The following is a 23,555-nucleotide window of genomic DNA, read 5'->3' on the forward strand; positions in this document are numbered from 1 at the left end:
ACTGCCTTCTCGAGCCACTGATGTCCTCATGGTATTGATACAACCACAGTGTTTTTAGGGAATGAGTTCCAGGATCCTAATCCAGTGACAGTAAAAGGATGACCGTGTGTTCCAAGCTAGAGCAGCTTATGACATTGAGTGAGAATCACATGTAGTGATGTTCCCATACATGTGCCTCTGTTGTTCTTCTAGGTGATATAGGTTGAGGGTTTGTTCGGTATCTGTTGAAGGAGAATTAGTGAATTGCTGCCTCATACATTATAGCTGGTACCTGTTGTTGCTACTCAATACTTGGGCAGAGGTAATTAACATTTAAGGTGGCGGATACTGTGTGATCAAGTGGGCTGCTTTATCTTGGGTGTTGTTAAGCTTTATTAGTGCTGTTGGTTATGCACCCATCCAAGCAAATTGTCTGTATTCCATCATGTACCTGATTGTGCCTTTTAGATAATGGACAGGCTTTGGGAAATCAAGTGGGTGAATTACCTGCTGCAGGATTCCCAGCATCTAACATATATAAATATTGTGGCTCTAAAGACTTTGCTTCCAGTTCATTTTCTGCACAAAAGTAAACCCACGAGATATTTATGGTGAGTGTTTCAACGAAGGTAAGCTCAGCAAGCTTTGCACAATCAGTAAGGAAAGATCATATCTGGAGTGAGACATGGCCTGAGTAGATGTATATTTTAGGGATTTTGGAGCATGAGAATTCAGTGTAGAGGGGAATATTTGCTTTTTGTATCCTTTATCATTCATAATTTTGTAAGGGCTTTTTGTTGGGATAAATTGAAGTCCAGGATCGGGGATCCAGCACAAAACAGAGTGACAGCACAGGAAAACCATAAGTTTGTTGCTTGGTAATGGCAGCTAATTTGACTGTTATAAGTTGCTTTCAGAATGAAGGCTGGAACCAAGGACTGTTGCAAGTGAGCTGATTGTTGTTGACTAAGTGCTGCTTAATAGCATATCAGCAGCACTTTTTCATTATTTGGCTGATGGTTGAGAGTTGAGTGATGGAGTGGCCATTAACCAGATTGGATTTTGCATATTTTTTATGTACAGAACATACTTGAGTAATTATATGCTTGTTGGGTTGATGTCAGTGTTTCAGGTAAACTGGTAGAGCTTGGCTCAGGGTGTCACTTGTTCAGGATTTCAAGCCTCCAATAGAGTTGGGATGTTGTCAGAAAATATAGCATATGTGGTGTCTAATGTTCCAGTGTTTCTTGAAATCATATGGAGTGAATTGAATTATGCAAATATTGGCATTAGTGACAGAGGAGATCTCAAGAGGAGGCCAAGATGGATTATCTACTCAGGACTTCATGGTGATTTCAGCCTCATCTTTTGCACTGATGTGCTAGGAGCTCTCATCATTGCAGTTGAAGATGTTTTTGGAGTCTTCTCCATTGTTAGTTCTCTAATTGTCCATTATCATTTATGTCTGGACTTTCTGCTTTCACAGAATGGGAATGTCATCACCCATGGTAACTTATCACCAATCCCTACTTGGTCTTGAGTTGCCTTCTTGAACCATTCCAGGTCATGTGCTAGAGGACCCACAATGCTATCAGGAAGGGAGTTCTAGGATTTTATAGCAGCAACAATGCAATTAATATGGTAAAGTTTCAAGTCAGGATCTTTTGTATCTTAGAGTGGAACTTGCAGGCAGTGGTGTTCTCAGTGCACCTCCTACTCTTTCTTCTGGGTGGTAGTCATTGTAGACTTGAAAGATGCTGTTGAAGGAGGTGTGGTGAATGCATCTTGGAGATGATACACACTACTGCCACTATGCAACAGCAATGAAGGGAATTAAAGTTTAAGGTGGTGGATGAAGTTCCAGCAAATTGAGCTGCTTCATCCTGGATTGTGTCAGGTTTCTTGAGTGTTGTTGGAGCTGTACTTATCCAGACCAGTGGAGAGTACTTCATCAATCTCTTGACTTGTGCCACATAGTTGGTGGAAAATCTTCGGGGAGTCAGGTGGTATGTTGCTGATTTGCTTTAGTATCTATAGTATTTATTTGACTGGATCATTTCTAAAGCTTTGGCAATACTGCAGTAATTTGTTTTAATCCATTGGCTTTGGAGTGCTAGCTCTATTTCCTTTTGCACCTGCTGTTTTACATGAATTTATTCTTACCTTCTGGAGGCAAGAGTTGACCTGAAGGGTTGTACCTTCTATCATTTATTTAGCTGAGTTTTGAAGAAGTCTTAAAAGTGACATCATAGGACAGTTGTGAGTTGACTGGTTTTCAATCAGCAGCTATTGGAAATGGTATTTCACTCATTTTGAAAATCTAAACTAGTGCAGAATGAATCAAAAATTTTAAGGTCAGGAAAGTGAAATGATTTATGAATGAGAATGAATAATGTCTATTTTCTAATATTCTTCAGTTTCTAATTAATAGCAGAAGAGTGGGGTTAAAATAAGGAAAAAGGAAACTGAAGTTAAAGCAAAGTGTCTATGCTGTGGTCTGTGGGGAGTCATGGAATTTCTGGTGACACAAGTGAGTCCATGTGGAGGAAGTGTGCAGGCTGCAAACGTGTGAAGTCCAACTTTAAAAACTTGAACAGCTGAGGACATGGAGGTGCATTCTACATGGATACCACATCCAGAGAGGTTAGAGGCAAAGATGGAATGGGTGACCACCAGGCAGTTCACAGAATATACACAGGTAGTGCAAGAGTCCTCGAGGTCCAACTCACTGATCAGTATTCTGTCCTTGATATTAGTTTGAGCGATGGATCCTTGGAGGAGTGAGCAAGAGTCACCACAGGGGACCCAGCTGTCTAGGAGGGGAGGAAGAGTGGAAGTCACCCTCCATTGGAAGATACTTCAGTAAAGGAACAGACAGGTGATTCTCCAGCTGTCAGTGATTCCAGGATTGTTTGGTGACACCCTGGTGTTGAGAGTGAAGATGTCACGTAATAGCTGTAAAACATTATTCTGGGAGAGGGTCAATAGCCAGACATTGTGGTCCATGTTGCAACGAGCAGTAAAGGCAGAAAAGGGGAAATAGTTTAGCAGTTGGAATTTAGGAAGCTAGGTAGTACATTAGTAAGCGGGACCCAGAAAATAGTAGTAGATTGCTCCCAGTGCTACAGGCAAGTGCGTTCAGAATTAGGAAGATAAGACATTTGAATGTGTGGCTTGAAAGATAGTGAAGGAGGAAGCTGCTTAGATTCTGTTGGCACTGTCACTGGTTCTCAAAGAGACAGCATTTGTACAAACTGGGTTGTATCTGAACAGAGTAGGCACTGAGTTCCTATTGAAGTGTGTTTTGCGAATGGGAAGGGTTTAAGTTCACTCCACAGGGGTGCAGGAACTAAAAGAAAATATTCAAAATTAATATTGTAAACCATTTTTCTTCGTCTGATTTTCTTCTAGTATTTTCTGCAGATATTGGATGTGTTGCAGCATTTTATTTCAGATGCACTCAAGCACCGATCATATGTGAAAATTCACTCTACTTTCCCTGAAGTTCAGAATTAATCTCATTCATTTGTGATGATATGTTTATAAGAAGCCCAAAGCCAAGCTACCTTTCATTGACTGACAGCTTACTGCACATTTCATTCCTTGTTTTTAAAAAAAAAAGTGAAGTTCTCAAGCATCAGATCTAAAATTCTTCGCAGGACTTTCCATCAACTTAACCACCTCATATCAGCATGGAGGATTAGTTCACTTAGGTAGCGTTAGGTTCGTTGAATAAATAGTTAAACAAGCAGTGCGAAATGGTTCTTACTCAAATCAAGTTTACAATCATTGCTTTTATTGTATGAGAAAATTCCATAATTTTATTTCCTAATGCTTGCTGGTGGAATTCAAGACTATTCCTGCAAAATGCAACATGGCTTGTATTTATGCCAAGAACAGCTTATGCATCATGTGTGGTGATGAAAACCGATTTCTTGATTAGAAAGTTATTCTCAGCATGTACCTTTTTGAATTTGTTGTAGATGACTTCACCCTTTGTCATTTCTTTAAGGGGAAAAGATCCTCTTCAGTTGTCATGTCTTTCTTAAGCGTACCCGCACAGTTGGCTGGGCTGAGTTGATCATGCCTATGGATTCATCTGTGTGCAGTGAGAAGCATTCACGGTCCTTCATATCTTGCCATAGTTGCTAAGAGATATATTCAGACAAAGATTCCACTGACCTTGCTGTTGTGAAAGCACTAAATTATATGCTGTGGATGTATGGATTGCCATTATTAGTCATAGATATTATTATTTCTTCCTTGTTCTTAAAGTCTTTTAAGTAAAGAGTTGGCAGACAGGTAGTTACTTTGTTAATTACTTTGCCATCTGTGAATGATTTCTTGTGTTTTGCATCAAGATGACAAATGTGAAATGATGCTTTGGTGCAGGCCTTACCTTTTGCTGCTGTTTCGGAAGAAAGGATGATTGTTGAGCTTACAAAATGGCCTCCAGTTTGTTAACATTGTTTGTCTATGGAATGCTGTTCAAGGAAAAACTGTCCTTGAATTTAAGACCATAAGACATAGGAACAAAAGTTAGGCCATTCGGCCCACCGAACCTGCTCCACCATTCAACCTTGGCTGATAAGTTCCTCAACCCCATTCTCCTGCTTTTTCCCTGTAACCCTTGATCCCCTTGATAATCAAGAACCTGTCTATCTCAGTCTTAAATGTACTCAGTGATCTGGCCTCCATAGCCTTCTGTGGCAGTGAATTCCACAGATCTACCATTCTCTGCCTGAAGTCGTTTCTCCTTATCTCCGTTCTAAAAGGTCATCCCTTTACTTTAAGGCTGTGCCCTCAGGTCCTAGACTCTCCTACCAATGGAAGCATCTTCCCAACATCCACTTTGTCCAGGCTATACAGTAATCTGAAAGTTTCAATTAGATCCCCCCTCATCTGTCTAAACTCCAATGAGTATAGTCCCAGAGTCCTCAAATATTCCTCACATGTTAAGCTTTCCATTCCTGGGACCATTCTTGTGAACCTCCTCTAAACCCGCTCCAGGGCCAGTATATCCTTCCTGAGATATGGGACCCAAAACTGCACACAATACTCCAAATGTGGCCTGACCAGGGCCTTATAAAGCTTCAGTAGTACATCCCTACTTTTATATTCAACCCTTCTCAAAATAAATGCCAACATTGCATTTGCTTTCCTGACTACTGACTCAATCTGCAAGTTTACCTTGAGAGAATCCTGGACTATAACTCCCAAGTCTCTTTGCACTTCAGACTTCTGAATTTTTACCCCATTTAGAAAATATTCCACGCTTGTATTCTTCTTACCAAAGTGTATGACCTCATACTTTCCCACTTTGTTCTCCTTCTGCCAATTCTTTGCTCACTCTGCTAACCTGTCCAAGTCCTTCTGCAACCTTGCCACCTCCTCAATACTACCTGTCCCTCCACCTTTGTATCATCTGCAAACTTAGCCAGAATGCCCTCAGTTCCTTCACCTAGATCATTAATGTTCAAAGTGAAAAGTTGTGGTTCCAACACTGACCCTTGCAGAACTCCACTTGCCACCGGCTGCCATCTTGAGAAAGACCCCTTTATCCCTACTCTCTGCTTTCTGCCAAACAGCCAGTCTTCTACCCATGCTAGAGCCTTGCCTCTAACACCATAGGCCTTTATCTCACTCAACAGCCTGCTGTGTGGCACCTTATCAAAGGCCTTCTTGAAGGCCAGGTAGATAGCATCCATTGGCTCTCCTTGGCCTACCCTGCTCGTTATTTCCTCAAAGAATTCTAGCAGATTTGTCAGGTACGACCTCCCTTTGATGAAACCATGCTGACTTTGCCCTATTTTACTACACACTTCCAAATATTCATAAGTTTCATCCTTTACAATGGACTCCAAAATTTTACCCACAACTGAGATTTGTATGGGCTAATTGGCCTGTAATTTTCTGTCTTTTGCCTTACTTCCTTTTTCAACAGGCGTGTCATATTACCCATTTTCCAGTCCTCTGGGACCCTCCCTGAGTCTAATGATTCCTGAAAGATCACCACAAATGCTTCCACTATCTCTTCAGCTATGTCCTTTAGAACTCTGGATTGTAGTCCATCTGGTCCAGGTGACTTTTCCACCTTCAGCCCAATCAGCTTTACTAGCATCTTTCCCTTGGTGATGGTCACCATACTCAGCACTGCCCCCTGATTCTTGAATTTTTGGGATATTACTCATGTCTTCCACTGTGAAGATTGGCGCAAAGTAATTATTCAGTTCCTCGGCCATTTCCTTGTTCCCCACTACCATCTCTCCACCGTCATTTTCCAGTGGTCCAATGTCGACTTTTGCCTCTCTTTTGCCCTTTATATTATCGAAAGAAACTCTTGCAGTCTTCATTTATATTACTGGCTAGCTTATCCTCATATTTAATCTTCTCCTTCCTTATTTCTTTTTTTGTTGCCCTCTGTTGGTCTTTGTAAACTTTCCACTCCTCTGGTTTCCCACTGCCCCTCGCCACATTATATGCTTTCTCTTTTGCTTTGATGCTATTCCTGACTTCCTTAGTTAGCCATAGTTGCGCCATCCTCCCTGTACCATGCTCCTTTTTTTCTAGTGATGAATTTATTGGGCATCATCACGTGGTGCCATTCTAGATTCCTGTTTTTACTTATCGATATGCTTTGGTGACATTTAAGCCAAACACAGTTGCCTTTTTTCGCTATGAACAGTAACTCAGTCACTTGTTGTGGAAATTGTACTTTTTTTTGGTTTCTTTTCGGATGGTCTGGCTTCTTCATCATTATTGCTTCACCTTGCAGTTTGTGACATCACTCTGCAGCTAGTCATGCTGCAGATATGCCTTTGGATCTGGTGAAAGCATGCAGGTAGGGCTTGAGATCAACGGTCAGAGATTAACAAAGCAAGGGAATGTAGATGGGCAGTGAGATTCTTTATCGGAGACTCTACAATTGATCAGTTGAATGTCATCTTTGTGAGGAGTGCTTTTGTTCAAAAACAAGGGAAATTTCTGTTTTATGGTTAAACTATAAGATGCCAATAAAGTGCTTTTAGGTTTTTGTTGCAGTAAATGTCTTCAAATGTAAAATTTTTCATATCATCCTTTTTGCCATTAGCTCTAAATTTCCATTTCTTTTAGTAAGTCATTGATGCCTGCAGAAATTTTAACAAACATTCCTGCAGCTACACAGCATCTCGAGGTCTGTGCATGCCCAATGGTGTGTGGACCCATTGCTTCTGGTTCTGGGAGTTGCCATTGTGCACATGCCTTGAAGAACCATACAGCAGCAGAAAAGTTGGAGGGACCATAAATGTTAACAACTGTTTTGATACAATCATGTGGCTTGTTAGGATATTTCAATGGACATTTGCGTCAACCACATTATTGTGGGTCTGAAGTCATTTAGAGGTTAGCAAATTTCCACCCCGAAGGACAGAAGTAAACCATAGGTTTTACTGATAGTTTGGTAGTTTCCTGATCATTTGGTCATTAGAGGAGCATATCATTTGATTTATTAAATTCCCCCAGCTGTTAGAATTTAAACTTGTTTCTGGAGCATTAGTCTGGGCCTCTGGATGACTATTTCAGTAACATTGTTATGTTACCATTTTCTCAACATAATTTTTGGGCCTCCATCTTTCTACCCTGATTACCCATACCCTCAATCCCAGGCCTTGATAATCCTTTTGCTTAAATTTAAATAATATCTCCAATTCTTATTATGTTAATATATTTCTCTTCTCACTTTTAAGTAGTTCATTTTCTTAGGTGAATATGGAAGCAAAGTGCCTGTTGCATATACTTACCAATTTCAATATCGCTTTCCTCAGGCCTGACCTCCTACTTAACAATTCTCTTTTCACTGATTTATTTGTATGCTTTAAAATATTGTGAGATTGTTTTCATAACCTCTCTTTATTCTTATGCTTCTGTTTACATTTTTCTTTATCTTTTTACATTCACTCATTTTTATATCTGTAATTCCCATATACTCTCTTCAATTTTAGTTTGTTTCTAATCTCTTTATTTATTCACAGCATCCTGAAACTTGAAGTCGTCGTCTTTTTTAATGGTATGTATTTACTGTGTAGCTTTTCAGTCTTTTTTGTAACTGTCCTGTGAATAACCAACATTCCCTCGTATCAATTTCTCCTGTCACACCTCAGCTAACTCACTCAACTTGGAAAATTTGCCTGATCCCAATCTGGTATCTTTGTAATAGAACTACCTTTTTACCTTTGCATTTTGTCATTTTAATTACTTCAGATTATGACAACTCACTAGATGCTTACCCACATGAAATTAATCGATTTAATCTATCTAGTTACTTACAAATAGAGCTAGTAAATCCTGTTACTTGGAGACAGGTGAATATAATACTTGAAGAATAAATAGTGTATATAGTTTAGAAAAGTCATTCTTTTTCTTTGCTAAAACCTCTGTTTTAAGCACGCAAGCAATCATAGCATAATTTGTTCCTATTTTTGCCACATGTATCTATATATTTTCTTTTCATAACCCTGTGACCAATTTGAGGTTCTGGTAAGCAGGATCACAATGCAGTTTAACTTGTTTAAAAATCTAATTTATTTGTAAGCATATTGATACTAGATCTCCTTTCAGTTTACATCACTGTGATATTGAAATTCTTCAGAGTCAGAGATGTGTCTTTCACATGTACGATAATGTTAAATCATTCTGCCCTCTTACATGGCCATAAAAGGTTGAATGTTATGATCTATAAAGGAGAAGCAGAGATCCCCTGTGGCTTGGCATCATTTTCTCTGAACTGACATGTAAAGCAGATGATACAGTAACATTGTATTGTATATAGTGAAACGCTGAAATAAAATCAGGAAATGTTGGAAATATTCAGGATGTCTGGCAAAATCTAACAAAAAAAAGAGAGTTAACATTTGACCCGAAAAGTTAACTTTGTTTCTGTCTTCACAGATGCTGCCGGACCTATGGAATACTTTCAGCATTTTTTCTTCATTTTCTAAAGCAATTTTTTTTTAACTTTTAGTGAAATATGTGGTCTGCAAGTTAGCTGACTCATATCCGTTTGTTACAACAATGACGATAGTTCAATATAATTTATTGACTATAAAGCACTTTGGGACATTCTTGAGGTCATGAAATGCACTATATAAATGCAAGTTCATTTTCTTTATTTCTCCTTTCATTAGTATCACCATACTTGTTTTAACATTTCTGTTGTAAAAACATATTTATTTTCCTTGCAACAAGTGTTTGAACTTTTGCTCCAGAATTGAATTCACAGAGTTGGGAAATTTTCCACTCTGCAAACGCAACTTGGGAGAACTGCCCTGACCCACTGGATTTTTGCACTGTCTGTCGTGGACTGGAGTCAGGCTTGCCACTTTGCGAAATAGTTTGAGGTTACCACGGGCCCTGCCACGTACCAAGGTGGACTGTTTAGCGGGACTGTTCAGTGCTGTAAAACTTTGACCAAGAGGAGCCTAATCAGTAAGGCCCCTTTAGCCTAAAACCCCACTCAATTGCTGGCTCTTCATGCTCCATCAATATCACATTTGACCCCTCTGCCTTTCTCTGTGGAACCTCATAACTTCCATGCCAAGCTATGTTCATGTAACTGTTGAAAATTTCACTCTATTCAAGAAAGAACTAATTAATAAAACACCCATTCAATGCATTGAAACGATTTTAAATACATAATCTTTTATAAAATCAAGCAATAATGCCCCAGATCAAAAATAGCTAAACCCTTGATATCCACTTGGAGCTGTCAATCAAGTTGTAAAATTACAGCCTGTTCCCGTTCAGGGCAGTGATAGGTTCTGGAAGCAGTATGAATATTGTGATATAATACCGTGTTTCAGACTTATGATAGCAAACAGCCATTAAAATTGCAAGAAGGATTTCTTTTCAACATGGAGTAACAGTAGGCTGTATTCTCCAACATTTTAAAAATATAATACGATTCGAATTAGGCTTGATGTTGTATATACTCAAGTACAGCGATGCATGAGTGCAGCAAAAAATGAACAAATCACCATTTCCAGTGCCATCTTAGATACAAAGATACCGAGGTACAAAATCTTTGGTGTAAATTACAAAAGTGAAGAAATAAAAGTAAAGTTCAGCATTACAGTCCTAAAAGTTCTAAAGCAGGGAGTCCACCCTGGGCTCCACCTTGAAGAAGGGAGTAGCACATTTAAATAAAAATCAATTCAAGGAATGATTGGTAATATTATTGGACTAATAACCCTGAGGCCCAAGCTAATGCTCTGGAGTCTGGGGTTCACATTTGCTATGGCAGGTTGTGCAAGTTAAGTGCAATTAATAAATTTGGAATTGAAAGCTTGCCTCAGTAATTGTGACCATGAAATTACCATTGATTATGATGATCAATGCATTGCTAATGTCATTTAGTAAAGGACAGCTGCTGTCCTTACCTGAGATGACAAAGTGTGGAGCTGGATGAACACAGCAGGCCAAGCAGCATCTTGGGAGCACAAAAGCTGATGTTTCGGGCCTAGACCCTTCATCAGAAAAGGGGAGAAAAAAAACAGGAGAGGTCCTTTGCAGGTCTTGGAGAGGGAGGCTGTGAGATGAAGTAGGCTGGCCTGCAGTGCCTGGACATGCCGGCGCATGGCTGCGAGTGTGTGTTTCAGGACTCGCAGGGAGAAATGCTTCTAAAGAGTCTTGATGTTCTGGATGTAGATATGGTCACAGTTGGGGCCAAATTGGGAAGGCTTGAATGTAGACTGTAGTCCATTGGGGATGATCTGGTTCCGTAGGCAGGTGCTGAAGAAGGTGATGTGGCTGTGGTACCTGGTTTGCTTCAGCACATGGTCGAGCGGTTTCAAGGCCGAAGAGACGACAAGAGATTTGCAGTGGGAGAGAGATCCCCTGAGGTTGGTCCGAAGGGAGGAGGGTAACTTTTTCAGGTTAGGCATCCTGGAAGAGGCTTCACAGTGAGGTTAAAATTGTGATCAGAGATAATGGGAACTGCAGATGCTGGAGAATCCAAGATAACAAAGTGTGGAGCAGGATGAACACAGCAGGCCAAGCAACATCATAGGAGTACAAAAGCTGACGTCTCGGGTCTAGATCCTCCAGCAGAAAAGCTTCATCAGCTTTACTGATGAAGGGTCTAGGCCCGAAACGTCAGCTTTTATACTCCTAAGATGTTGCTTGGCCTGCTGTGTTCATTCAGCTCCACACTTTGTTATCTCGGATTCTCCAGCATCTGCAGTTCCCATTATCTGCTGTCCTTACCTGGTCTGGTCTACCGGTGACTCTAGACCCACAGCAGTATGGTTGACTCTTAACCGCACTCCGATTTAGAATGGTAAGCCGCACAGATCAGATAGAGATGAACAACATGTGCTGTCCTAGTGATGTCCATGCCCCAGAAAAAGTGAAAAAGGATCTATTTAAGTAACTGTTAGTTCAGCAGTTCCAAAAGTACACTTTTCATATTCGATAAGTCCTAAGTCTCACGCAGTGGGATACAAACTACACTCCAATAAAAATGTGTTTTTTAATTCAGTGCTGAGTTCAATCCAGGTCCTGGCCTTTGCAGCCGTCTTGTCTAAGACATGGAGCCCTTCTGTCTGTACGAAGATTTTAGTCGAACTTTCTGTTGTGCCATTAAATTTAATTCCTTTTAATTTGTTTCTCACTTTATAGTACATGCACTTCATCTTTTTATTTTTCACATCTAACACTGCTCTTTTTCCCGTTGCCAAATTTTGTACTTCTTTCCTTTATTTCAGTCATTTCCTCCTTAATAACGCTGTTAATTATGATCTTATGTTATGCTTTCAGCTCATTTTATTTATTTTATATACAATTGTTTTTGCTGTGTTATTTCTATATGTATTATGATTCTCATGAAATCTCATTATCCTCTGTGCTTGCCTTTTCATTTTTGGCTGCTTCTGTTTACTCGTAATTTACACGCACCTCACTTTCTTCTTCCTGCATTTTACAAATTGGCCTGTATAACAAGTGGCAGATCTGTTACTGCTAAGGGAAATTCTACATCAAATACATATTTGCACAGTACAAATTGTTTTGAAATATTAAACAGGAGTGCAGAACATTCATATAGATAAAATAAAACCATATCATTAAGTTCCCTCCTAATTGCCTGACATTTGGCTTTAATTGAAAAGGATGATTGTGCTCTCATGGAACACTATGTTTGCAGGAAGCATAGACCAAAAGTGAATATGTTGTATTTCCACAGATATCATCAAAGAGTTTTGTATATTGATATTGACATTCACCATGGAGATGGTGTAGAAGAAGCTTTTTACACGACAGACCGTGTCATGACTGTTTCATTCCATAAATATGGTGAATATTTCCCTGGTACAGGTGATCTTCGAGTGAGTATTTGTTTCAGTGTTAAAATGTTCATAAATACAAGTTTCAGCTTTGAACTTAAGTCATTTTTAAGAACACAAGAATAACAAAAGCCCAGAAGTGGCCTTCTGAAAAGTATGAAACATTGTGAATGGTTAGAAATTGCATCTTAGTAGATTATACTTGTCAGTGTGGATGTTGTTTGCTTACAGCCTTATAACATGTGATTAATGACTGTTGCCTGCCTTTCAAACCTGGTATTAATTTGTAGAAAATAGTAAGCTTTTTTTTGGTCTAAACAATAGTATTAAACAGTGAAGTCTCAGTAAGTTATTCAGAACCTTTATTTTTCGTAGTTTTGGTTGGTTCTGATCTTTGCACATTGATATTAATTATTGATCAGGTTCCAAAGAAGTGACAAATTAATAGATAATTCCTCAAGGAAGCAGTTCAGCAGTTTTTATTTCATTCTACTTAATGCCAAAATAAATATGATATAAAACGTGCCACGCTTTTTTACCTGTGGTTTGTGTAAGAGAGAGTCTTTTCCCTTCACTTTTTACCTTGATTTGTAATGCTGACCAGGTGTCTTTGATTCTGTTGCAATCTGCAGTCATGATGGCCCAGCAGATTACGTTGTAGTAATATATTCTGCCAGATGGTGAAAAGGTATAGCAGCTGGTACTGTTTTCCCTTTTTAACAATGAAGATACTCAGCTATATGAGAGTATTGCATCCTTGCAATTTGGAAAGGTTTTGATTTTGCAATTCAAATCTGAAAGATGTCATTCTGATATGTTGTGCTTATGTAATACTGTTAATTGTCAATGGCTTCAACTGTATGAAAGAAAGTATTTGGCTAACAGGGTAAACAGCACACCAAGATTGGCCAAATTCATTAGTATAAAATTTAATAATAAGCTATTGGCATTCCTATGATACAGTGATAAAATTTGTAATACAGGTTGCAACTTGAAGTCAAAATTAAGTGATACGCTGAAGAGACAAACGTATCTGAAAGCACAGTCGTATGGTCTAAATTTTCTTTGCACCAAAAATTAATGTTTGTGCGGTCTTCAGTAATTACTGTGCCTCAAAATTGTCTCTGAATTCATATTTTCATTATTTTGTACCTGTAGGACATAGGTGCAGGTAAAGGCAAATATTATGCAGTTAACTTTCCACTCCGAGATGGAATTGATGATGAGTCTTATGAACAGATATTCAAACCAGTAAGTATTCTGAATTTTCCTTTCCTTGCATAGTAATTACTCAAACACAACTGTTAAGTGATTGCACAACACTTTGAAAGAAGTTTAAAAATTTAATATGATGTGCTGCCAGTTTTATTAAATTATTCATAGCAGTTTTATCAAAACAAATAAGGTCATCTAGCCTATGTTTCATTTTTTAATGCAGATTTTGACAAAGGTAATGGAAATGTACCAACCCAGTGCAGTTGTACTACAGTGTGGAGCTGATTCTTTATCAGGCGACAGACTTGGATGTTTCAATCTCACATTAAAAGGTACAAACAGGTTTAACACCATGTGTCATTGTGAAATGTAATGTTATTGACAAATATAATGCATTTTGATAGTTTAAAACTGGCACTGTGATAAGTTCTTCTTGTTTGTTGCAAAGGTCATGCTAAATGTGTGGAATTTATGAAGACCTTCAACTTGCCTTTACTGATGCTAGGAGGTGGAGGGTACACAATCCGCAATGTTGCTCGCTGCTGGACATATGAGACCGCTGTAGCATTGGATACAGAGATTCCAAATGGTAATTATTTGGCACAAATTAGTTCTAGTAGTTCTTTACTTAGAGGCAACAGCACTGAAGAATACAGATGAGTTTCTGTTGAATGATTCCATATTTTGACATGTAAAATAACTGATATGGTTTCTGGTTGTAAGAATTGTACATCTTGTAGATGCAACTAGTTAAGTCAGAATATACACCTGGACAAAATAAAATGAAAGTAAGTCAAATGGATGAGGCAGAATTCCTAGCCATTAATCAGGGCTTGAATGTCAGATGAGTTCTTAGTATTCCTGACTCTAACTTTAGTTAATTCATAGAACGCTGACAGAAATGACACAAATGCCCATTTACACTCACTTGTTTTTCTGGAAGTTTCCCTGATGTCATGTCATAAACTTGCACAGGAATCTCTTGTCAAATCAGTTAAATCTCAGAGTGTACTGTAGAATATTACAAATAACCTAGTAATCGTACTTCTGAGTTCAGCTTTTTTGTGTGTGAATGTTTTATTTATTGTCACATATCTTGAAGATATAGTGAAAGTGTTTTGTTACCACAATCTGGTTCCATTTTAAGCTACAATAAGGATAAAAGAAATTACTTAACCAAGAGTTCATCTTCTGTTCAAACTGGGGCCTCAAGTACAGCTCTGGGGCTTCTGCAAGTTCCGGTTCTCAAGGAGTCCTGATCTGGGAACAGCAATGACGATGCCAATGCCCTATGAGACCCCACCTCTACTGCTTCTGTTGCTTCGCCATCACTGCCAAGAATCAGTCTCCAGACCTACCGAGGCCACATGTCCTCACTCCACTGACGATCCCACCTAGCATGGTGACGAAACCTCTGAACAAAAACAAGCCAGCTCGCGCGCAAGTCAACACCACATGCAGCTATATCTGACTAGGGTATCAGTATTGTGTTGAATGTGTGATACAGGACAGACTGTTTTCCCCAACTGGTCTTTGCCTTTTTTAACATTTCACAAATATTTTGTCTCATTTTATTTGCTGAACCTCACCTTTAACATATTTCCACTATTTCTTGCTCCCTCATTTATTTAACTTCTATCCTCTAAATGGACCAAACACTCCATATAACACAAAGTTGCACTTATTCAGCATTACCTATTATGGAGTATCTGCTGATAATTTTGTGGATTTTTAAGTGACCTTCTTGCCTAACGGCAGGACGTAAGAGATGGTATGTTGTCTGGTCAGCCTGTTTAATCTTGAGTTTGAGAGTCGTCCTTTCGCTTTTGATAAGCGATTTATATAAAAATAGCATGGATTAACACTGATATTTTGCCAATGTTTTGATATTATCTTGATCTCTAGTTTACATTGCTTATTTTGTGAACTTAGAATTACCGTACAATGACTACTTTGAATATTTCGGGCCCGACTTTAAATTGCACATCAGTCCTTCCAATATGACGAATCAGAACACATTGGAATACATGGAAAAGATTAAGTAAGTACTGTAATTTAGTTATCAGTCATGAGTACTTCTTGAGGTTCCTGACCCACCAGAAGCAAATCTAGACATAGTCGGAACTGCCAGTGCTGGAGTCTGAGATAACAATTTGTGGAGCTGGATGAACACAGCAGGCCAGGCAGCTTCAGAGGAGCAGGAAAGCTGACGTTTCAGGTCTGGACCCTTCAGAAATGGGGGAGGGGAAGGGGGCTCTGAAATAAATAGAGAGAGGGAAGTGGTGATAGAAGGTGGATAGTAGAGCAGATAGATGGAGAGACGACGGACAGGTCAAGGAGGTGGGGTTTGAAGCTAGTAAAGGTGAGTGTAGGTAGGGATTTGGGAAGGGAGTTGGCCAGTGAGGTGGGAGGAGCCGATAGGTGGGAGAGAAGACGGATAGGCCAAGGAGGCAGGGATGAGAGGAAGGGTTGGTTTTGGTATGAGGTCGGGGTGGGGAGATTTTGAAGCTTGTTAAGTCCACATTGAGACCATTGGGTTGTAGGTTTCCAAGGCGGAATATGATATGCTGTTCCTTCAGTTTACGGGTGGCATTATTGTGACACTGGAGGGGGCCCAGGATGGACATGTTGTCCAGGGAGTAGGAGGGGGAGTTGAAGTGGTTTGTGACTGGGAGGTGTTGTCATTTGTCGTGAATGTCGGTGCTGCTACGTAAATATATGCAAATACGCAAATAAATGGAGCTTCTGATTTGGGTGTAAAGCCTTATGTTCTTTTCATCTTGCAGTTCAGTCATGTTTCCTTTGCATTTTACGCAAGAATGACTTTTCAGATTTGGGTAGGAGTTTGTGCAGTGTGAGAATTCTGCAAATTGTGCTTTTGTTTGTTTGGATTCTGTCAACTGTTTCACTTCTGTATTACAGTCTATGTTGAGAAACCAAGCCTGATAAGTATTGTTCTCATGGTTTCGAGAAGATTTGCAGCTTAGGTTGTGGATGAGGCTGTAGACGTGCTCACCGAGCCAGTGGGTTTGGTTGCAAATGTTTCACCACCTGCTCGGCAACATCGTCAGTGCACCTCTGCTGAAGCGTCAGTGTTCTGTCACACTTGTTATTTATATGTCTCTGTTTGCTGGGGTGGTTTTATTTCTCAGAGGTTTGGACACAGTGTCTAATTCAATGTCTTGACGGAGGTCCGGTTGGAATACCAGTCCTCCAGGAATACCCTGGCGTGTCTCTGTTTGATTTGAAAGATTATGGATGTGTTGTCCCAGTCAAATTTGTGTCCCTCATTGTTTGTGTGTAGTGAGACAAGTGAGAATTTGTCATGTCTCTTGGTAGCTGGTTGGTATTCATGTATCCGTGTATTCAATTTTCTTCCGGTTTGGCCTATAAGTGTTTCTCACAGTCCTTGTATGGTATTTTATATATTACCCCAGTTTTGCTGTTTTTGGGTGTGGGACACAGTCGGTTTGTGGGCTACCTAGGGCCTGAGTAGTCTTGTGGTCATCTGTGAAATGTCCTTGATGTATGGTGGGGTGATTAGTGAGTCTGGTTGTGTTGTGTCTTCCTGTTGTGATCTGTCTTGGAGGTAATGGCGGATTGTGCTTAGTTCCGGTTCTGCTTTGCGTAGTTCCAGGTTGTTGCAATGTGTTGTGGCTCGTTTAAATAATGTCTTGATGCAGCTCCATTTGTGGGCATTGGGGTGGTTGTGAGTGGAATTGAGTACCTCGTCCATATGTGTGGTTTTTCCATATACGCTAGTCTGGAGTTCCCTGTTGTTTTTGCATTCTGCCATTATATCCAGGAAGGGTAGTCGGTTGTTGTTCTCTTCTTCTTTCGTGAATTTTATCTGAGTAAGGGCATTATTTATCTGTCGGTGGGTTTCTTCTAGTTGTGTGCATTTAATATTCACAAAGATGTCATCTACATATTGGACCCAGAGTTTGGGTCATGCCAACCACCCCAGCAAACTGAGGCATATAAATAACAAGCTGGACAGAACACTGATGTTTAACTGGAGACACACTGACGATGTTACCTAGCAGAGTGAACATTTGCAACCAAACCCACCAGCTCGGTGAGCATGTCTACAACCTAAGTGTTGTTCTAGTTCATATCCCAGCTTTTAAGACTGTAAAATACTATTGTTAAATTCCCCATTGATTTAGTGAGATTGTTTGTTAAAGTATTCAGTGAATGGGAGAACTTTGAGCTTTGACAAAGAATGCATCACAGAAGATGCCTCTTATTTTCAATATTTGTAAGATATTTCTTAAATAAAGTAGACTTGGTGGATTATGTAAGTGGTCTGAACATCTTTCATCACAATATTGTCCGATTATGAACAATTAGGTCTTATGTAATTACTTCATAGATGAGGGCATTACTGATTGGTTCAGCATTTATTGCTCATCTGTAGTTGCCCTTTGACAGGGTGGTGGCAAGCTGTCTTCTTGAATCACTGCAGACTATTTGAGCTACACTGTATTTATTGCTATGTGACATAATTATGAAATGAATCAACATGTCCTACAATTTTTTTCTTGAAGCAAATGCCAGGGAATCATAGTTATGTGGAGACTCACATAGGATATCCCCATATTAAATACTTTGCTGCATTAAAGTTCTGATAGAATTTCAAGTTGCTGTTGAATCGTCTTACTTAAATGAGAATGCAGATGCACAGTACAAATTTGTTGCAAATTGCCATGTGCCACCTTTTTCTATAAAATATAAAGTGGACTCATGGATGTTCATATCGTTATTTCACCTCAGTGAATGTGAACCCTTAACAGACAATCCATACTAGGTGTCCAGGATCTTGACCTTCCTAAACGCACTGGGTGGAATATGGTACCCTTTCCTGTGGTGTGTTTGAAGGAAGATGGACAATTAATCAAATCGGAATGTAGTTGGTACGCACCTTGCCACTTCCTGTCTCCACCCCATGTAAGTCTGTTACAGGAAGTATCATGGACTGTCATTCCATCCTTTTACTGTTTGTTGCCCTTTAAGTGGCTGGTGATAGACTTACGATGAACGGTGCGTAACAAGCAAAACAGTGCAGGATTCTTGCAGGCTAGCAGTTTGTTCAAAGGCAATCAGTACCTGATTGAGGCATCTGACATTCCAAAGCAAATAAGATGGTAAAGAAGTATAAAAGTTGACAGAGATAGTAAGGACTGTAGATGCTGGAGTCAGTGATAACACAGTGTGGAGCTGGAGGAATACAGCAGGCCAGACAGCATCAGAGTAGGGAAGTTGACGTTTCAGGTCAGGACTCTTTTCAGAAAATGGGGTCCTGACCCGAAACGTCAACTTCCCTGCTCCTCTGATGCTGCCTGGCCTGCTACGTTCCTCTAGCTCCACACTGTGTTATCTATAAAAGTTAATATGTCATGTTCCAGCTATACAAAACTTTGATCAGGCAACATTTGGAGAATTGTATGCAGATTTGCCTACCACACTGGAGGAAGGATGTGGAGGCTTTGGAGAAGATGCAAAAGAAGTTTACCAGTATGTTGCCTGGATTGCAGTGTTTTAGCTGTAAGGAAAGGTGAGACAAACATGGATTATTTTTACTAGAGTGTCGGAGGCTGAGGGCCGACGTAATCAAAGTATGTAAAATTATGAGTATCATGGAGAGGGTAGACAGTCGATCTCTTGTTTTCCCCGTGAGAAAAAATATTGGATGGCATCGGTTTAAAGTGAGAGAAGATAATTTTTAAAGGAGATGTGCGAAGCAAGGTTTTTGAAGCAGGATGGTAAGTGACTGAAATGCACTGTGAAGAAGTTGGTAAAGACACATTTAGATTGACACATGAACAGGCAGAGAATAGAGGGCTACGGACTATGTTCAGGCAGGTGGACATCATGGTTGAGCAGATGTGGTTGGGTTTAAATTTCTAGCTGTGCTGTTACAAATTCATCATTATACTCTCTGCTGTGCCCAAAATTGTAGTCCAATTGTGTATTCATGTCTGGTTTCATTTTGTTTCCCAAGCTGGATAATCTGCAGGCAACCTTCATCTCAGTATTTGAAATTTAGAGAAAGATGTAAACTAAAAAGAAGGTTGGCCTATTCCTGTGCTGTACTTTTCCATGTTCTAAAGATTGTGGAAGAAAAGATGAGTTTGGGCGTTTTCAGGTGTTGTTGATTTCATAAATGAATATGGATATGTGGTAACCATATATATTTTGTAAGTAAGCGTAATTGTCTATCTTTCAAGAATTGCAACTCCTGGTCTCAAATGGTTTAACATACACTTAGAACACTTAAACTCTGAAGCGGTGGACGCTTCAACTTTGCTTAACAGTACAATACTGGTCATGTAGATACTATTGATTTTCATTTCTACTGAAATCAATGGAAACCAAAATCAGATTCCTGTAATTGGCAGCCCGTCACATCACATGACGGCACAGTGGCTCAGTGGTTAGCACTGCTGCCTTACAGCGTCAGGGACCCGAGTTCGATTCCAGTCTCGGGCAACTGCGTGTGTGGAGTTTGCACATTCTCCCCGTGTCTGTGTGGGTTTTCTCTGGGTGCTGTGGTTTCCTCCTACAGTCCAAAGATGTGCAGCTTAGGTGGATTGGCTGTGCTAAATTGCCCATAGTGCCCAGGGATGTTAGGTTAGATGGTTTAGACAAGGGAAATGCAGGGGTGGGGGGAATGAGTCTGAGTGAGATGCTGTTCAGAGGGGCAGTGTGAATTTGTTGGGCTGAATGGCCTGTTTCCACATTGTAGGGTTTCTATGATCGTTTTCTTGCATATTACGGTAGTTTGCAAATCATCTTTACTGATTGGAATATGCATTTTGCACATGCATGAAATCCTTTTGGTTGTTTAAAAAAAGTTGAGTTTCAATTTTATAATTCACCGAAATGACAAGTTAATTTTAGGTGAAAGATTTTCCTGTTTTGTATAAAATTGTACAATTGTACTTGGGGGAAAAAAAAGTTGTATTTTGTCTTTTCTCGTTGCAGAATCCGGCTATTTGAAAATCTACGTATGCTGCCTCATGCACCTGGTGTCCAGATACAGGCTATTCCAGAGGATGCTATTCAAGAAAACAGTGGAGAAGAGGACGATGATGATCCTAACAAACGAATTTCAAGTTAGTGGTAGTCTATCAATATTTTATAACATTAGCTTTCATGCGTTTATTATTTATATTTTATATTTAGGAAATGCAAACCCACAAGTAACTCTCACTCTGGGAGTCCAAAGTGTGCCACCCTTAAGGAGCTTATTAGTGATTTTTTGTGTTTCCTGTTCTTTTATCTAAAGGGTAATGCTGGTAGATCTTGCACAAGAAGGTCGCTTTGCATTTTTGTTATGTCATTTGTTACTATTATTATATTGTTATTATTGTTCATTCAGGGGAAATGTGTATCACTTACTAGGTCAGCACATATTGTCTGTCACATTTTCCTTTGGGGAGGTGGTAGTGGGCCACCTTCTGAAACCTTTGTAGTCCTTATAGATTAGGCAAACCCAATCTGATGTGGAATTCCTGGATTTTGACTCAGTGATAGTGAATGACTGATAATATGCTTCCAAGTCAAGGTCATGTACGGACTGAGAGGAAACTTTCAGGTTTAGTGTTTCCAAGTATCTGCTATCCTTTTTCTTCCAGGTGGTGGAGGCCACAGGTTTGGAAGGTGATGTCTGAAGATCCTTGGTGATTTGCTGCAGTGGTTGTTGCATATGCCTCTATGCATTGGTGGTGAAGGGAATGAATGTTTAAAGTTGTATGTGGGGTGCTAGTCAAGTGGGCTGCTTTGTCCAAGGTGTTGTCAAGTTTTTTGAATGTTGTTGGAGGTTCACCCATCCAAGCAAGTGGACAGCATTCCACCACAGTCCTGACTTTTGTCCAATAGATGGTGGACAGGCATTGGGAGTTAAAAGGTGTGTTGTTGCAAATTTCTTTAATTTGCTTTTATAGCCACACAATTGATATAGCTGGTCCAGTTAAGATCCTGGTTAATGTCACCCCCAGGACGTTGATATTGGGAGTTTAGTGATTGCAGTGCCGCTAAACATCATGGGCAGTGGTTAGATTCTCTCGCTTTTGGAGGTGCTTGGCATTTGCATGGCACAAATGTTACTTGTCACTAACCAGCTCAAATCTCAATGTTGTCTTACGCATATGAGTATGGGCTGCTTTTGTATCTGAAGAGTTGGGAATGGTGCTGAAAATAGTGCAGTCAGCAGTGTACATCTCCACTTATTGCCTTATGATGATGGAAACAGCTGAAGATGGTTTGTTCTAGGACACCATCCTGATGATTTTCTGTATTTAAGTCCTGGACTGAGATAATTAACCTCCAAAAACACAACCATTTTCCTTTGTGCTAGGTATGCTTCCACAGTGTAGATTCTTCCCCTATTCCTATTGATTTAAATTTTTTGAAAGCTCCTTGATGCAGTATGTGGTTGAATGCTCCCTTGATGTCAAAGGTGATCTTTCTCACCTCAACACTGGAGTTGTCAAATCCCTTTGTCTTATAGTATCCTGTGTCTTCATTGGTTTCTTAATGTCAAATGGTGTGAATTGAGTTGTCCAGAGATGAGCACCCATAATGCTAAGGACCTCAGGAGGTTGCTGAGCTAGTCGTCCACTCAGCACTTCTGGCTGAAGATTGTTGCAAATGCTTTTGCCTTGCCTTTTGCACTAACGTACTAGACAGCCCATCATGAAGAAATGGGATTTTTGTGGATCCTCCTCTTCTGTTGATTGGTTTAATTATCTACCACATTCACAAATGGTTATGACAGAACTGTTCTTTGTGGAAGTACTGAGCTCTTTCTTTTTGCATGCAGTTGCACAGTTTCACATACAAGTTGTCCTCCAACTTGGCAGTGTTGGTACTGTGTGGGATATGGCAAGTTATGAGGTTACAGATTGTGATTAAATTCAATTCTGCTATTGCCTATGACTCATGGTGCCTCATGATGGGCGAATCTTTGAGTTACTAGATTGGCTCAAACTCTATTCACTTAAACACTGTTGTAATGCAAAGGTGGGACACCAAAATGGAAGACAGGTAGAAAGTGGTTTGAAAAGGTCACCATGGAGTGGTATGTGAGGCATAGGAAGGCTGGTTTACTTCAGCCAGTATACATGTAGGGAGTAATGTTTGAGAGGACAAGATGTCAGTGGAATGGTATAATGATATAAAATCAGTAAGTGCTGGAGGAGCTTGACAGATCTGGCAGCATCAGTGAGAGGGAAACAGAGTGAATACTTCGAGTCAGATATGACTTCTGTAGAACTGGACGAGCTGGATAATGGTGTTTTTTTTGTGCTGTGGACAGGGGTCCAGAGTGCTATCAGCAGTTTGAGTCCATTTTCTTCTTTTCACACCTGTCATTTATACTAATTTTACATCTCCATCTCTCTTTTACCATGTTGCCTTTTGGTCTGATCACCCTCATAGTCTATGCCCTATCTCTGTCCGTGGCATAAAATCACCATATCAGTCATTTTCAGTTCAAAAGGATAGTCATTGTCAGACTCAAAATGTTGATTCTGCTTCTCTCTCTGCAGATGCTGCCAGACCTACAGAATCTCATCACCACTTTGTGGATGCTCAAAGTCTGAAATAAGGACACAATGTATTTTGCTTAGCAGAGAATTCCAGTTTAGGCGCACATTGTTGCCTTCAACTGAGTGTCAGAAAAATGTGCATATGATTACTTTTGCAAAACGAGTGGACAGTAATTTGCTTGACGCAAGGTAACACGTGTTGAGGTCTGATGTGACGGTGCAGATGTGTCCCATGTGAATGCGGCAAGTTTGTTTCATAGATTGTTTCTCTGCTTCTACTTTCTGAGCAGTCCCTGGAAGGGCAAAATTTTATTTAGAGCCACTCACAAATATGTTCGGTTGAGGATGTTGAACTTTAGTGTAAAAATGTAAAAAAAATTCATGGAAATGTAAACTGACAAATATTGCCATGAGCCGCAACGAATAGATATCAGAAGTGTTGACTAAAAGGTAGTTGTTAAGGAGGGCCTAAAAGGAGGAGAGGGAGATG

At 39.8% G+C, this 23,555-nt stretch overlaps 1 protein-coding gene across 5 annotated transcripts in view; it reads left to right on the forward strand.

The window, feature by feature from the left end:
• The window catches only part of LOC125452666 (histone deacetylase 2), a 133,277-nt gene that overhangs the window by 43,201 nt on the left and 66,521 nt on the right, over nucleotides 1-23,555 (forward strand). For all 5 annotated transcript variants that reach the window (XR_009445686.1, XR_007247578.2, XM_048531331.2 and 2 more), the window contains exons 6-11: nucleotides 12,197-12,338; nucleotides 13,455-13,547; nucleotides 13,735-13,843; nucleotides 13,960-14,100; nucleotides 15,444-15,552; nucleotides 20,499-20,629. Coding sequence is in view for 3 of the 5 variants with exons in the window: in XM_048531331.2 (XP_048387288.1) it covers nucleotides 12,197-12,338; nucleotides 13,455-13,547; nucleotides 13,735-13,843; nucleotides 13,960-14,100; nucleotides 15,444-15,552; nucleotides 20,499-20,629 (725 nt within the window). In the remaining 2 variants the exon portion in view is untranslated. The remainder of the gene's footprint in view (nucleotides 1-12,196; nucleotides 12,339-13,454; nucleotides 13,548-13,734; nucleotides 13,844-13,959; nucleotides 14,101-15,443; nucleotides 15,553-20,498; nucleotides 20,630-23,555) is intronic.

Source organism: Stegostoma tigrinum, chromosome 4 (genome assembly GCF_030684315.1).
Source record: "Stegostoma tigrinum isolate sSteTig4 chromosome 4, sSteTig4.hap1, whole genome shotgun sequence".
NCBI classification, from domain to species: Eukaryota; Metazoa; Chordata; class Chondrichthyes; order Orectolobiformes; family Stegostomatidae; genus Stegostoma; species Stegostoma tigrinum.